The following is a 16587-nucleotide window of genomic DNA, read 5'->3' as shown; positions in this document are numbered from 1 at the left end:
AAAATAGAGGGATAAAATAGGCAAGTTATTGAGAATTCTGAAGATTACCACTAGAAAATAAAAATAGAAATCATTTAGGCAAGTGACATGTAGGATACAGGATCGAAGATTGGGAGCGATACTGCAGAATATGTTTTTTATTAAACACTTTGCTGTACTACTGGATTATTTACCTTAAGTGTGCATAATTTGACAAAATATTTTAAAATTATAATCTATCAACACTTTAATACTGTATAGTCATCAAAAATGAGATAGTTCTTTATGTCTTGACTTTTTTAGAGGTTTGTCATACATTGTCAATTTTTTAAAAAGCAAATTATTGATAATATGGGAAAGAAGTTATAGGTAAATATGTGTTTATCAGTTATCTATTGCTGAGCAACAAACTACCCCAAACTGCAGTGGCTTAAAACAATAAACATTTACTATTGTTCACAAGTTGACCAGTTCACTGAGTGGCTCTTGTCTTTGGAATTATTCATGTGTCTGAGATCACCTGCATGTAGGGTAAGCATCTATACTGACATTGTTGGGACCTACTATATTTTTGGAAAGCATCTGGCTTTCTAAAGTGTAAATACAGAGTGAAGTAAGTCAGAAAGAGAAAAGCAAATATCATATATTAATGCGTATATGTGGAATCTAGTAAAATGTTACAGACGAACCAGTTTGCAAGGCAGAAACAGAGACACAGATGTAGAGAACAAACGTATGGACACCAAGGGAGGAAGGTTGGGGGAGATGAATTGGGAGATTGGGATTGACATAAATACACTAATGTGTAAGAACCTGCTGTATAGCACAGGGAGCTCTACTTCACTGTACAGTAAAAACTAACACAACATTGTAAAACAACTATACTCCAATTAAAAAAAAAAAAAACTGGTCTAGCATGACCTTGGCTGAGACAACTGGGCTTTCCTGTATGTGATGTCTCTTATTCTCTAGTAAACTAGGCCAGGCTTATTCACATGGAAGTTCAGGTGTCCAAGAGGTTAAAGCGCACAATGCTTCTGAAGATCTGTGCTCAGAACTACACAATGTCCCTCTACTGTATCATGTTGGCCAAAACAAGTTACAAGGCCAGTCTGTAGTCAGAGCAAAGGGCATGGATACAAGTAGGCCAATGATTGTGGCCATTAATAAAATCAGTATTGTATTATGTGTTTTTTATAAGAATAGAAAAAGATTCACAAAGATAGAAGCTAAACATATAATTGCATTATATATTTATAGTGTTGTATGTTTGTAATGTGAAATTAAAGAAGCTGGATGATCTTACTCTGTTTCACAAAATTTTCTATTGTTTCATTTTCATGGAAAACTTCTATGTATTATTTTAAGAAATTTTTAAGAGTTCCTTGTGCCTTTAACAGATAAAAGTATACACATGAATCTCATGGATAAACAATACCCAGAACTGACAAAATAGCAAATGAGGAGAGAAGTAAAGAGATCATTTATCTGGGTTTTTAAAACTGTTTGGCATATCTCAGTCAATTTCTCGCTCCCCTTCACCCAAGGCTTCTAAGTTCACACTTCATTTCCGGGGTTGAGGAGACATCAGTCAAGTGAGGCACCCCTACTATTTAGTGGCTAAGGGGTGGCACAGAGACAAATAAGGGTCAATTTGACTTATTAACTGTGTTAAAAATAGTCTGGAAAACAGAACATAGAAACTTATGTTTGTACCCTTGTGTGTGTGTGTGTGTGTGTGTGTGTGTGTGTATGTATGTATTTCATTCTGGTGACTTTGTTACAGTAAGGAGAAAAGTCAGTATTCACTTCCTGTGTTCTAAAAAAGAGAAGCTTCATATCAGAGGAGGAGTCAAATTCTATCCTGTCAAAGTATGAGAGAATTTGAGAAGCTACAGTTTCCTTTTTAGGTAATGCTGGTCCACTGAGAACAAAGAAAGAAAGCTGCTTTCATTTTCATTGCTTTTCCTGCCCAGGGAGCTGGAGCAGCAATGGCTGGTGAGTCACTCCAGGTTTTCTGTTTTTTTTTTTTTTTTTACATCTTTATTGGAGTACAATTGCTTTACAATGGTGTGTTAGTTTCTGCTTTATAACAAAGTCAATCAGTTATACATATACATATGTTCCCATATCTCTTCCCTCTTGTGTCTCCCTCCCTCCCACCCTCCATACCCCACCCCTCTAGGTGGTCACAAAGCACCAAGCCGATCTCCCTGTGCCATGCGGCCACTTCCCACTAGCTATCTACCTTACATTTGGTAGTGTATATATGTCCATGCCTCTCTCTCGCTTTGTCACAGCTTACCCCTCTCCCTCCCCATATCCTCAAGTCCATTCTCTAGTAGGTCTGTGTCTTTATTCCTGTCTTACCCCTAGGTTCTTCATGACAATTATTTTTCTTAGATTCCATATATATGCGTTAGCATATGGTATTTGTCTTTCTCTTTCTGACTTACTTCACTCTGTATGACAGACTCTAGGTCTATCCACCTCATTACAAATAGCTCAATTTCGTTTCTTTCTATGGCTGAGTAATATTCCATTATGGCTATGTTTTGTGGGGAGAAAGAGCTCAGGAGGAAGGAACGGGTGAGAGGAGAAGGAGCAATGAAGGGGGCACACACAAGACACAACTATTTTACTCTGAGACTGTAAGGGATGGAAGCTTGGGGCACAGTAATGAGTATGGTAACAAAGTGTTTTAGACAATACATTACAACTTCTTGGAAAAATGGAAAATTTAGAAAATCCGGACCTATGTTCTTAAATCTTTCTTGTTGATTTTAGGCTTTTCTTTGCACTTTGGACTTGACCCAGAGTTCTCACCTAAATGTTACCTTGTCATAGTGAAAGGCCATGCAGTAAAAATGCAGAGTAACTTGAGTTTCCTCCATATTTCTGCTCTCTGTGTGAATTTTTGTTTATAACAGTGAGCAAACCAGATACAGTTTGTGCTCTCAATCTCTGCACAGAGAGTTGCCCTGTCAGCCCTGCCCATGGAAATAAAAATGCATTCTTTTACAGGTGTAATATGTTTTACTGCTATACATATTGAATATAATGTGTTTTTAAATTAGGTATTGATAAAAATGACAGGAAGTCAGTCAACTCTCACTGACTTACAGTGAAGTTGCTTCACTTCTCTGGACCTCAGTTTCCCCATCCAAAAAAAAAATTAGAGAATTGATCATCCATAAGTATTAGTCTAAGTGTGGTCCTCAGACTAGCAGCTTTGGCACCACCTCAGAAATTGTTAGTAATGTAAATTCATGGGCTCCACCCTGATCTATCAAAAAAGAATTTCTGAGAATGGAGTGCAAAAAGTTCTGCTTATCAAGCTTTTTCAGGAGATTCTTTTTAAAATCGAGAACCACTGGCCTGGAATCAGATATCTAAGCTCCTCTCCGTATCTAAAATCCTATCATTCTCACAGAGAAGAGACTACCAAAAGAAGGTCCAGTCAACATGGTGAAGTTAAGGTCCAGGAATGTGCTTGATGGTATTTTTGATGATTGATGGAAAATAAAGTGTTAAATAGGGGTGAGTTACAAAGATTAGGGGAAGAAGTGGACCACATCGTGAAAAGGACTGGAGACCTGGTTTATGATCTCATTGAGAAAATGCAAATGGCAGGCAAAATATTTAAGGACCATTTCTTCAACCCCAAGAAACAACTGAGTTTAAGTGAGTATCTCAGTAAAGGGCTAGTAACTTGTTCTTTATCTACTATCCTCATGCAGTTTTTGTCTTCGTATTTCTTTTTGCAAGTGGATAATATACTATTCACATTTCTAGCACCTTCTTTGCCTGACTGTCTATCTTATTTACTGCCACAAAATGCCCTGATCTACCCAGTCCCTGTTCTATCATCCCCAGTCTGACGCAGATTAGGTGATGAGTAAATATTTGTTAAAGGAATAAATGGTGCTGGTGTTGTATTAAATTAAATGATAGTCTTTAATTAATCTGTGCTACTCTGGCCATACACTGTGGCCTTTAGAGTCATTCCCAGATACAGAATGATCAGTAGAACAAAATCCACCATCTTATTCTTAGCTGTGGATTACCCAAGGAAAAAATCTCTGAGAACCTGTATTTCTCCTTGTTAAAGGAAGACAAAGGGAAATTGAAAGTTTGAGGAACACAGATGTGTCCTTCTCTCTAGAGCAGGTATTGGAACACTTTTTCTTTGATGAGCCAGAGGTTAAATATTTCAAGCTTTTTGGACCATATGGTTTCTGTAATAATTACTCAAGTCTGCTGTTGTAGTATAGAATCAGTGATAGAAAGTAAGTACAAAATAAGTGTGGATGTGTTCCAATAAAACTTTATTTACAAAAACAGGTGTCAGGCTGAATTTGGACAGTGGGCCATAGTTTGCTGACCCCTAGTTCAGAGTAAAATTATACATCAGTATATCCCCAATTCTTGGAACACCCTCTGAGACTATTTTGCTATTGTTGAAAGACTAACTTTTGTACAACAATGTATTTTTCTTCCTCATAATGAAAAGTGCTATTTCAGAAAACCTTGATTAATGAATTTGAATATTCCTTGAATTACAGAAGAAGAAGATAATGAGCTCTTTTTTGTTTCAGAGAAAATCTGCCTCCTTTTTCACTTGGCACAAAGTTACAGTTTTCTAAAACAAACCTGGAACTTAGAGAATGGGGCAAATCTCCATGCTCCACAGAGTAGTCAGCCCCATGCTGAGCATAGTCATTTCCTAGTCAGTGAAAGGGAAAGAGTTTGAAGTGTATAGGTTCTATAAATTTAGTTCTGCTAACAAATTTTATTTTACTATTATTTCAGGATCTCATCTGGAAACTGAGAATGATGAATCTGAGAGCACTGAGTCATCTTCTTCTTTGACAGGTAACTGACTCCAAATTTCACATCTCAAGTGAAAACTCTTAGACCTCTAGTGCAGTTAGAAAGTATTTCCTTAAAAGCCTAGAAATTCTATGCTCTCAGTCAGTTTTCATCTTTGGAAATACCCTTCAGAATAGAGCATTGATCCTTAAATTTTTTCATTCCACCTCAGAATCTGAAGATGAAAGTGAAAAAAGTAGAGATGAGGAAAAAGTTGAATCAGCCCAGGCATTGGCTCTCCCTCCAACAGGTAACTGCCCCCAAACCCAGTGGCTCATGGGAACCCTCATTCATTACTTGGGATAAGGCAGCTGTACAACGTCCCTACATTATAGTGGAAAGACCACTAAACTGAGGCTCAGAAAATCTGGCTTATTTCTCTCCTCTGCACCTAACAAAGTCCCTTAAAAGTAAGGTTAGCATTTACATCCCTGATATTCAATTCTCCTAAGAATGTAGAAGTTGAAAGTGAAGATTATGAAACTGAGAAGAATGCTAGATTGTCCCAAGTATCTGTTCTAACTATGATAGGTAATATCATGGACACATAATGACATTATTAGAGCAAAGACAGATAAAGAAACTCCTTATGGTGTAGTGGAAAGAGAACTGAAGTAAAACCCAAGAAATCTGTAACACTGAGCCCACCACTGTCACTGATTAACCATATTTGCTGGTATAACCAACGTTTCTGAGACTCACATTTTTAAATGGAGTTGATCACATCTTTGAAAGGATTCATAAAACATCAAAGATATAGGCAACTACCAACTGCACAAAACAGAATAAGGATGTGATTAAGAAACACATTAAAAAAAACAGCATGAGTCACACATACTTATGTGGTCACCAAAGAATCTGATGAATTATTGGGCCACTTTAAAGAACCATAGCATCCATAAAAAGGGTAATGATAGTATTGTCTTCTGAGTACTATATTTTCAAAAGTTACAGAAAAACTTACAAAAGGAATAAAAACTTTGTCATCTTTATTCATTGTTATATTCATTCATACATTATATATTCATACACTAATTGAAAATCTACAGTATGCTACTTTAATTACTGTGTTTATAGCAGTGAGCAAGATAAAGTTACTGCTTTCATACAGTGTAGTAAGGGCAGATATATAGTAAACTCTCAAAAAATAAACAGTATAATTTCAGGGGATGTACACAAGAAAGAGGATTAGGTCATAGAAAGTGATATTGTTGTTGAGGGTAGTGGTACACATGAGTCAGAGTGAACAGTTATGAGAACTCTTTTGAGATTATATTTCAGTATATAACTGAACAATAGGAAGGGAATTGTGCCAAACTTTAAGGCAAAAACATTCCATGGAAAGAGGAAACAAGAACAAGAGCTGTGAGTCAGGAAAGGTCTTGTCATGCAAAAGGGTAATAGAGAAGGCTGGTCTGGCTGGGGAGTAGGAAATGAGGGGAATATGGGTGCAGGAGTTGTCAGATACACTGGGATGGCCACAGTATGTGGGGTCTCTGAGAGAAGGAAAAACAATTCGGATTTTATTTGCAATGCAAAGCCTTTAGAATTTTTTGAGCAGAGGAGTGATAAACATAGAATAGAAAATCTACTTGTAAGCTATTTAAGTGTTTCAGTTAAGAGATAATAGCTTTTAAGCTGGGGTTGCAGTAATAAAGATGATAACAAGTGGTTATATTTGGGATCTATTTTGGAGATAGAATCAATAGAAACTACAGATGGATTGGATATGGGCTAATGAAAGAAATGAAGGATTTGTAGAGACATGAATAGACCTAGAGGCTGTCATACAGAGTGAAGTAGGTCAGAAAGAGAAAAACAAATATGGTATATTAACGCATATATGTGGAATCTAGAAAAATGGTACAGATGAACTTGTTTGCAAAGCAGAAATAGAGACACAGATGTAGAGAAAAAATGTATGGACATCAAGGGGGGAAAGAGGGAGGTGAGATGAATTGGGAAATTGAGATTGACATATATACACTAACCTGTATGTATTTTATACTAATATGTATAAAATAGATAACTAATGAAAACCTGCTGTATAGCATAGGGAACTCTACTCAATGCTCTGTGGTGACCTAAATGGGAAGGAAATCCAAAAAAGAGGAGGTATATGTATACATACAGCTGATTCACTTCATTGTACAGCAGAAACCAGCACAACATTGTAAAGCAACTATACCCCAATAAAAAAAATAGAAAAAAAAAAACGATTCTAAGTTTTGGGCTCGGCAACTGGGTGAAAGATATCAATTCCTGAGAGAGAGAAAATTTGTGGTTTAGAGAAAACTTGCGAGAAACCTATTTGTAGAAGAAGACGGTATCAGAAGTCCTTCCTTGTAAGTTTAGTTTAAAACATGTTACATCCAAGAGAAAATGTTGAATAAACAGGTGATGTACAACTGAGGAATTCACAGAGAGATGTTGGTACCACCTAGAAGAGGCCACCTAGGGAGAGATGTTGATAGAGAATAACAGAGACTCTAATACAGAATAATTCCACTTTGGGAAGTTTGGCAGAAGAGGAAAAGTTAGCAATGAACAGACAGATTTTGAAAGAGTAGCTGGAAAATGTAGGATCACAGAAGCCTAGAGAGCATGTTTCAAGAAAGATGTGTTCAACCATGCTAAATGCTAAGAAAGCAACAAATAGTCAGTGGTAACTTTGATAACAGGTATTTTGCTTAAGTTGTGAGGATAATAGCCATTTTATGCATACAAGAAAAAAATCAGAGTTGAAAGCATGAAAATGGTGAAAATAGACAATGCCTTTAACGACTGTGCTGAGAAGTGGAGGAGAGAAATGGTACAATAGATGGAGGGGAAACAGAGTCAAGGAAATGTGTTTTTAAAAGATAAGATTCTAATATGCCAACGGGGATAGCATAGAAGGGAGAGAGGTAGAAATTGATGCTCTAGAAGATAGGGCTGAATAAATGCTTGAATAAAGTTCCTGTGTGTGAGAGGGAAAGGAACTCATAAGGAGTGGTATCACGCTTAGATCAGAGGAAGAACATATCTTTCTTCTTTTTTTTTTTTGCGGTACGCAGGCCTCTCACTGCTGTGGCCTCTCCCGCTGCGGAGCACAGGCTCCAGACGCGCAGGCTCAGTGGCCATGGCTCACGGGCCTAGCCGCTCCGCGGCATATGGGATCTTCCCGGACCAGGGCACAAACCCGTGTACCCTGCATCAGCAGGCGGACTCTCAACTACTGCGCCACCAGGGAAGCCCCATATCTTTCTTTTTGGTAGGAGGGAAAGAACAGAAGGTTCTTTGTTTTTTGTATTTGTTTCATCAGTATCTTATAGTTTTCTGAGTACAGTTCTCTTGCTTCCTTAGGTATGTTTATTCTTAGGTATTTTATTCTTTTTGATTCAATGGTAAATGGGATTGTTACCTTAATTTCCTTTTTCTGGTCTTTCATTGTTAGTGTATAGGAATGCAAGTGATTTCTGTGCATTAATTTTGTATCCTGAAACTTTACCAAATTCATTGATGAGCTCTAGTAGTTTTCTGGTAGCATCTTTAGGATTTTCTATGTATAGTATCATGTCATTTGCAAACAGTGACAGTTTACTTCCTCTTTTCCAATTTGGATTCCTTTTTTTCCTTTTTCTTTTCTGATTGCTGTGGCTAGGACTTCCAAATATACGTTGAATAGTAGTGGCAAGAGTGGACATCCTTGTCTTGTTTTTGATCTTAGAGGAAATGCTTTTGGTTTTTCACCATTGGGAATGATGTTTGCTGTGGGTTTCTGGTATATGGCTTTTATTATGTTGAGGTAGGTTCCCTCTATGCCCACTTTCTGGAGAGTTTTTATCATAAATGGGTGTTGAATATTGTCAAAAGATTTTCCTGCATGTATTGAAATGATCTTATGGTTTTTATTCTTCAGTTTGTTAATGTGGTGTATCACATTGATTGACTTATATATGTTGAAGAATCCTTGCATCCCTGGGATAAATCCCGCTCAAACATGGTGTATGATTCTTTTAATGTGTTGTTGGATTCAGTTTGCTAGTGTTTCATTGGGGATTTTTGCATCTATATTCATGAGTGATATTGGCCTATAATTTTCTTTTTTTGTGATATGTTTGGCTCGTTTTGGAATCACGATGATGGTGACCTTGGAGAATGAGCTTGGGAATGTTCCTTTCTCTGATGTATGTGGCCCAGGATGTAATCTGTTGTGGGGAATGTTCCATGTGCACTTGAGACAAAAGTGTATTCTGCTGCTTTTAGGTAGAATTACCTATCGATATCAGTTAAGTTTATCTGGTCTAATATGTCATTTAACTCTGTGTTTCCTTACTAATTTTCTGTCTGGAAGATCTGTCCTTTGGTGTAATTGGGGTATTAAGGTCACCCACTATTTATTTTTTATTTATTTTTATTTTTTGCGGCACGCGGGCCTCTTAATGTTGTAGCCTCTCACTGTTGTGGCCTCTCCTGTTGCGGAGCACAGCCTCCGGACACGCAGGCTCAGCAGCCATGGCTCATGGGTCCAGCCGCTCCATGACATGTGGGATCTTCCTGGACCGGGTCACAAACCCGTATCCCCTGCATCAGCAGGCGGACTCTCAACCACTGTGCCACCAGGGAAGCCCAAAGTCACCCACTATTATTGCATTACTGTCATTTTCCCCTTTCATGGCTGTTAGCATTTACCTTACATACTGAGGTGCTCCTCTGTTGGGTGCATATATATTTACAATTGTTATAATTTCTTCATGGATTGATCCCTTGATCATTATGTAGTGTCCTCTTTGTCTTTTGTCCTCTTTTGTCTTTATTTTAAAGTCTATAAATATTGCTACCCCAACTTTTTTTTTAATTTCCATTTACGTGGAATGCCTTTTTCCATACCCTCACTTTCAATCTGTATGTGTCCCTAGGTGTGAAGTGGGGTCTCTTGTAGACAGTGTATATATATATATATATATATATATATATATATATATATATATATATATATATATGGGTCTTGTTTTTATATTCATTCAGCCAGTCTACGTCTTTGAGATGGAACATTTAATCCATTTACATTTAAGGTAATTATTGATATGTATGTTCCTATAGCCATTTTCTTAATTGTTTTAAGTTTGTTTTTGTAGGTCTTTTTTCTTTTCCCTTCCTCTTATGTTCTCTTCTCTTATGGTTTGATGACCATCTTTAGTGTTGTGTTTGTGTTGATTTTTCTTTTTTATGTATATATCTATTGTAGTTTTGGGGTTTGTTGTTCCCTTGAGGTTTTGATTTAGTACTCTATATATGTACAAGATTGTTTTATGTTGCTGGTCTCTTTCTTGCCTAGAGAAGTTCCTTTAGCATTTGTTGTAAAGTTCGCTTCGCAGTGCTGAATTATTTTAGCTTTTGCTTGTCTGTAAAGTCTTTGATTTCTCCAACGAATCTGAATGAGAGACCTACTGGTTAGAATAATCTTGGTTGTAGGTTTTTCCCTTTCATTGCTTGAAATATATCGTGCCACTCCTTTCTGGCCTGCAGAGTTTCTGCTGAAAAATCAGCTGATAACCTTATGGGGATTCCCTTGTATGTTATTTGTTGCTTTTCCCTTGTTGCTTTTAATATTTTTGTTTGTCTTTAATTTTTATCGGTTTGATTAATATGTGTCTTGCTGTGTTCCTCCTTGGGTTTATCCTGTATGGGATTCTCTGCACTTCCTAGACTTCAGTGAGTGTTTCCTTTCTCATGTTAGGGAAGTTTTCATCTACAATCTCTTCAAATGTTTTCTCAGGCCCTTTCTCTTTTTCTTCTCCTTTGAGTCCCCTATAACGCAAATTTTGGTGCATTTAATATTGTCCCAGAGGTCTCTGAGACTGTCCTCATTTCTTTTCATTCTTTTTTCTTTATTCTGTTCTTGGCAGTGATTTCCACCACTCTGTCTTCCAGCTAACCTATTCATTCTTCTGCCTAAGTTGTTCTGCTCTTTATTCCTTCTAGTGTATTTTTCATTTCATGTATTGTATTGTGCATCTCTGTTCTTTAAATCAACTAGTTCCTTGTTAAATATTTCTTGTATTTTCTCAATCCATGCCTCAACTCTTTTTCTGAGATTTTGGACCATCTTTAATATCATTACTCTGAATTATTTTTCAGGTAGATTGCCTATATTCTCTTCATTTAGTTGTTCTTGTGGGGTTTTATCTTCTTTCTTTATCTGGGACATACTTCTCTGTCATCTCATTTTATCTAACTTTCTATGTTTACAGTCTCCTTTCCACAGACTGCAGGATCTTAGTTCCTCTTGTTTCTGGTGTCTGCTCCCTAGTGGGTGATGTTGGTCAAGGGGCTTATGTAGGTCTTCTTGTGGAAGGGACTGGTGCCTGCCCTCTCACAGATGGGCCTGTGTCTTGTCCCTCTGATGGGCAGGGCCATGTCTAGGGGTGTGTTTTGAGGCAGTTGTGAGCTCAGTACAACTTTAGGCAGCATGTTTTCTGATGGGTGGAGCTGTGTTCCTACCTTGGTTGTTGTTTGGCATGAGACTTTCTAGCTCTGGGGCCTAAAGTTTGTTGGATGGGACCAGGTCTTTCTGCTGAAATTTGGACCTCTGGGAGATGTCCATTCAATATTCCCTGGGGCTTCTACTACCAGTTTCCTTGCCTTCACAGTGAGTGATAGTTAACATCTGCCTTCCCAGGAGACCCTCTAAGACCCCTAGGTAGTTGTAGCCTGGGTTCCTATGGAGGTACTGCTTTGTGCTGTGTCCCTCCAAGAGTGGAGTCTCTTTTTCCCCCAGCACTGTGGAGCTCTTGCACTCAAGCCTGCTGGCTTTCAAGACTAAAATGCTCTGTGGCTTCTTCCATCCAATGCCAGACCCTCAGACTGTATTGGAGGGCTATTTTATGTGGAACCTCTCTGTGTAGCCTGCATGGGTTTAATATTTTTTGGTGCAAGGGTTGTTTTTAATATAGATGTCTGCCACCTCTTTCCTCACTGTATGATGACTGTTATTCCCTTTATAGGAGGTGTGACTGATGTTGTAGTGTCCAGAGCTTGCACTGGATATTGAGCAGGGCCTCCCCTTTGCCCTGTGGTTGCTACTTCCTTGCCAGAGGTGGGGTATGATCCCTAGTTGTTGGAAGAGAGGTCCCCAGATCTGTTTCTTAGCTGTGTTTCTGATCTGTGGTTGAGGTAGGCAGGATTGCAGTACTCCTACTGGGAAGGAAGCCACTGAGTATTCCTCCTCTGGAGCTGTTCACCTATGGGTGTGCTCTGTTGTGTCACCTTTCACCCATTGTGAGAGCTCTCAGGTTACACTGCTGTTGGCACTGCTTTCAGTCCCACCTTAACTGTGGGTATGCCAGCCACTGGCCCTGGTATCTCTCAGATGTTTTTTCACCAGACCTCCAGCATAGATCCACTGAATTGAGGTCCCAGGATTGCAAGTAGTCATGGATCTGGACCTACTGTGGGTGCTATGGGGGCAGCTCTGACTCTAGCCTGGCCCAAACCCTATGTATATGTGCCCACAAAGTCTACAAATGCTAAAGCTAGGTCCATCTTGGCTGTGGGAGCACTTGTTGCCCATTCAGACATTCTGTAGGTGCTGAGATTACAAGGCTGGTCACGGGGGTGTCAATTGAATCTTCACACAGCTGTGAGGAGAGATTTGAGTTTTTCTTCCTTAGTTGCATGTTCCCTGTGGGCTCAGCTGTGGTTTCAGCCCCACCTCTGCATGTGGGCCACCCACAGAGGTCTGCCCCTGAGTCTTCCCTGGAGCACACGAGTCTGCCCCAGTGGGGAGGGAGCTTGGATGCAGCACTGAGGCCAGGGTCACAAGAGCCCTGGTGGTTATGGGAATGCAGTAAGGCAGTGGTCCTGGGCATGAGGGAGCTGGCCTGGGGAGGCAGCGGCCAACATGTGGGGAGAAAGGCTGCAATGACATCTCCACCCCTTGTCACTTAACCTTAGCACTTTTCTTCTACGGCAGTCCAGGTTTCCTCCACAAGAATTCCTGGTTGTGGATTTCCTCACTCCTGTCCCCTCAAGCTATCTCCTTGCAGCCAACAGCAGTCCTTTCCCTGGGTTTGCTCTCCATACACCATGTTCCAACACCCAGGCCCTGTGCACACCAGTGGACACGCATCTCAGGCTGGGGCATGCAGGGCTGTGGCACAGACTGTCTGTGTAGTTCTCACTCTGTCCTGCCTGCCACAAACCAGTTGCTGCACTCTCTTCCAACAGCCTCAGAAGCTCCCCTTTTGTCCCAACTGATCTTCCCACAGGTGAGGTGCTTCCCTGGATGCAGCAACCTCTCCCCTCCTTCAGCTCCCCAACCCAGGGGTGCCGTTCCCATCCTGCTTCCTCTCCTCTTCTTTTTCCCTTCTCCTTTCCTCATCTTACCCAGTTATGCAGGGATTTTTCTTGTCCTTTTAGGTGCCTGAGGTCCTCTGCTAGTGTTTTATTTTATTTTATTTTTTGTTTTTGCAGTACATGGGCCTCTCCCTGCTGTGGCCTCTCCCGTTGCAGAGCACAGGCTCCGGACGCGCAGGTTCAGTGGCCATGGCTCACGGGCCCAGCCGCTCCGCGGCATGTGGGATCTTCCCGGACCGGGACATGAATCCGTGTCCCCTGCATCGGCAGGCGGACTCTCAACCACTGTGCCACCAGGGAAGCCCCCCTCTGCTAGTGTTTAGCCATGTTCTGTGAGAATTTTTCCATTTGTAGATGTATTCTTGATGTATTTGTGGGGAGATATGAGCTCCATCCACATTCTCCTACTTCTCTGCCATCTTGACCTCCATCAATGATATTCTTATGCAAAAATATTAGAAGGAATAGAATGTTTGTTGCCTAAGGGAAAATGTGAACCAGGGGATACTTGATAGCTATTTTGAAGTATGAGAAGATAACTCTTCATTAACAAGCAGTCATTAACTTTTAATCTGTGCCAGGTATCATTCTAGATACTAGGAATACAGAGATTAAACACAATTAATATAAAAATAATTATTTATATGGGGCATTTACATAAAAAAATAGAAACATAGGGAAAGATAAATTGAAGTCATGGGAGAATTCATGGGCTTTACAGGAAGAGGAATTAGATGTTTCTTTCTGTATGTTCCCAATGTGGAAAATATATATCAGTGCTTGGAAAGTTCACACTTTATGATGCTCAGAACTGTTCAAAAATGCCTTAGAATGTTGTAAGTACCCTGTTAGTGGAGATATTTCAGAGAGTGGTAATAATAAAGTAGGCATATAGTCAGCAGAGTTCAAATATCTGAATAATGACCTTATTAGGCAAGATGAACATTAGGCTTCCTTCCCAATCTTAGATATCATGTTTATGTGAGTCTAGTGTGTTGGGTCTGAGAAAGCAATCAAAGTTATGACCACTACCAAAAACAGAAATTTATGGTGGGTTCAGTAAGAAGCAGAAAGCAAAAGGGGGAGTATTCAAGATTTGTGTTTTAGTCATTTTAAATATGAAATGATTTTCTTATTATACTAAACTTTGTGGTGGGCTGGCAGTAAGCATTTCTGGAGAATGAAAGCCCAGTCAAAAGATCTGCATGACTTCATGGCAGTGGATGCTACTGTTTAATGAGCTATTTTTTCTCTTTTAGCTCCTCAGGAAACACAGGCTTCCCAACATGGGAAGTTAAAACTTTGTCCTCCTGATCATTTCCATACACTGAAGACAACAAAGGCAGATGAGGTGATATGCTTTGGAAGATTTTCCATTTAAACAAGATACTGGGACTCACTCAATTTTAGTTCTTGTTACAAACGTCCTAAGATCAGACCAAAGGCACAAGATGTTATTTAATCATCTTATCTAATTAACTGGTTCTTACATTTGATTTCCTGTCTCTTCCATCACTCCTATCCTGAACTCCTGAACTCCTATCCACCACCCAACCAAAGCCAAGTTCCTAGAGTGTATACTCAGACCTAGTATATGTTTTCAATTTCAGGTATTGTCTCTTTCCTCAAGAGAATTTATTTCCATTTCCAGGCTCTCCAGCCATCCACTATTTAATTGAAAGGGCCTGTTTTGTATGAACTTTGGAGGCAAAATTAGGAGGTCTGGAGCAACTCATTTTGTGTCTGTTAATTGCATTTATATCCAGTAATGGAGAATGAAGTCTGGACATGCCTGGCCCTCATCATCTGCAACAAAGAATTTGACTGTCTTTCTAATCGATATGGTTCTGAGGTTGACCTTTTGGGAATGCAAGATTTGCTTGAAAACCTTGGATACTCAGTGGTTGTAAAAGAGGATCTCACAGTTCTGGTAATGGACCAGGAGAGTGGGACAAGCTTCCTTCCCTCCTAAACAGTTTTGAACTTCTTTCTTAGCAGCTGTAAGAATAAAATGCATGTTATAGAAATTATATTTGCTCCAGAATATGATTCCCTTTATTTCAGCCTCCTCCCGTGCACAGTCTCATAGAAAATATTTAGATCAGCTCTATGTAGCAGTATTTCCCCCCAAATGTGGGATCTTTCTAAAGTTCTCAATCTGGGAGGCATCTATTACTTGATAGCCTGGGTGAGACATAAGCTCTGGACCCTGAAAGTTACTGATATCTACAAAAAAAGCTTATGAGACTTTTACAATCTCAACATCATGTGTGTAAATGTAAAAGTGTGTAGAAAAAAATTGCACATACACACATAAAGAAAATGTTGTTATTCTGGCCATGCCAAAAATAATCCCAGAGGGCTTTAGACAAACCATTTTAAACCTAACTTTCTGCTGTTCCAAGATGAAGGAATTTGTTGTGTTTCTAATTTTTGTCAATAGAAAGTTCTCTCTGTCTCTGTCTCTGCCTCTGTCTCTGTCTCTCTCTTTTTTAATAAAAACTTACAGGAACTCCAACATGTAAAACAGATGAAAGCAAAGCTCTCGTATTAGAGACATATCATCTCACTTGCCCCTCATTATACTCCATCTCCCAGTATCTTCTTAAGTGTAAGCTTCCATTGAAAACCATTGGGCTAGATGTTATGTAAAATCTCTACTAACTTTAATATTTTACACATCTAATTTCCTGGTTTTATGTCAGAATGTAATTTCTCTTACAATTCCATTCAGTCCAAATCACCTGATTCTTTAGTGCTTGCTCCTTTTTGTGAATTCCACCTAGTATTTGAGTATAAACTATATAAGGAGAATTCCTCAATAGTAATTCTGGAGTGTTTTTCAGGAAATGGAAACAGCACTAAGACAGTTTGCTGCCTGCCAAGATCCCCAATCCTCAGACAGCATATTCCTTGTATTTATGTCACATGGCACCCTGGATGGAATCTGTGGGACAGACCCAGATATTCTTCGTGATGATACCATCTTCCAAATTTTCAACAGCTGTAACTGCCAGAGTCTAAAAGATAAACCCAAGGTCATCATTATGCAGGCCTGCCGAGGCAGTGAGTCTGAGTTCAGGAAACCCAGGGAGTGGCCATGTACTTCTTTCTATTAGTCTAGTGTCTAACCTTCATTTTCCCAGGAATGGGGAGAGAAACAATATTTCAGTACAACTCTTAGGTCCAGTCCAGAAAGAAATTGTAATAAGCCTGTACTATTTTTCTTTTTTTTAAGAAATGATAAGTAGCCTAGAATAATGAGGAATATCCTGATTATTTGGGACTAGGTTTTCAACATGGTCATTCTAAACTTAAGTGGGCTTTATGTGGTTCCCAGTCAGTGAGGCAGTTTTTCTAGTAGCAAGACATTTGCATTTTTAATAAATGCCATAT

General features: G+C 39.3%; 1 protein-coding gene across 1 annotated transcript in view; it reads left to right on the top strand.

The window, feature by feature from the left end:
• Positions 1 to 3405: 3405 nt before the first annotated feature.
• The window catches only part of LOC132526535 (caspase-12-like), a gene marked incomplete at its 5' end in the record, with an annotated part of 33039 nt that continues 19857 nt past the window's right edge, over positions 3406 to 16587 (top strand). Inside the window, 7 exon segments of the mRNA XM_060160878.1 lie at positions 3406 to 3490; positions 3493 to 3663; positions 4792 to 4854; positions 5024 to 5101; positions 14451 to 14543; positions 14949 to 15121; positions 16038 to 16257. Of these exon segments, the coding sequence (XP_060016861.1) occupies positions 3406 to 3490; positions 3493 to 3663; positions 4792 to 4854; positions 5024 to 5101; positions 14451 to 14543; positions 14949 to 15121; positions 16038 to 16257 (883 nt within the window).

Source organism: Lagenorhynchus albirostris, chromosome 9 (assembly GCF_949774975.1).
Source record: "Lagenorhynchus albirostris chromosome 9, mLagAlb1.1, whole genome shotgun sequence".
Lineage (NCBI taxonomy): Eukaryota > Metazoa > Chordata > Mammalia > Artiodactyla > Delphinidae > Lagenorhynchus > Lagenorhynchus albirostris.
Note: the sequence above shows the minus strand (reverse complement) of the source record. Positions and strands in the feature narration are given on the sequence as shown.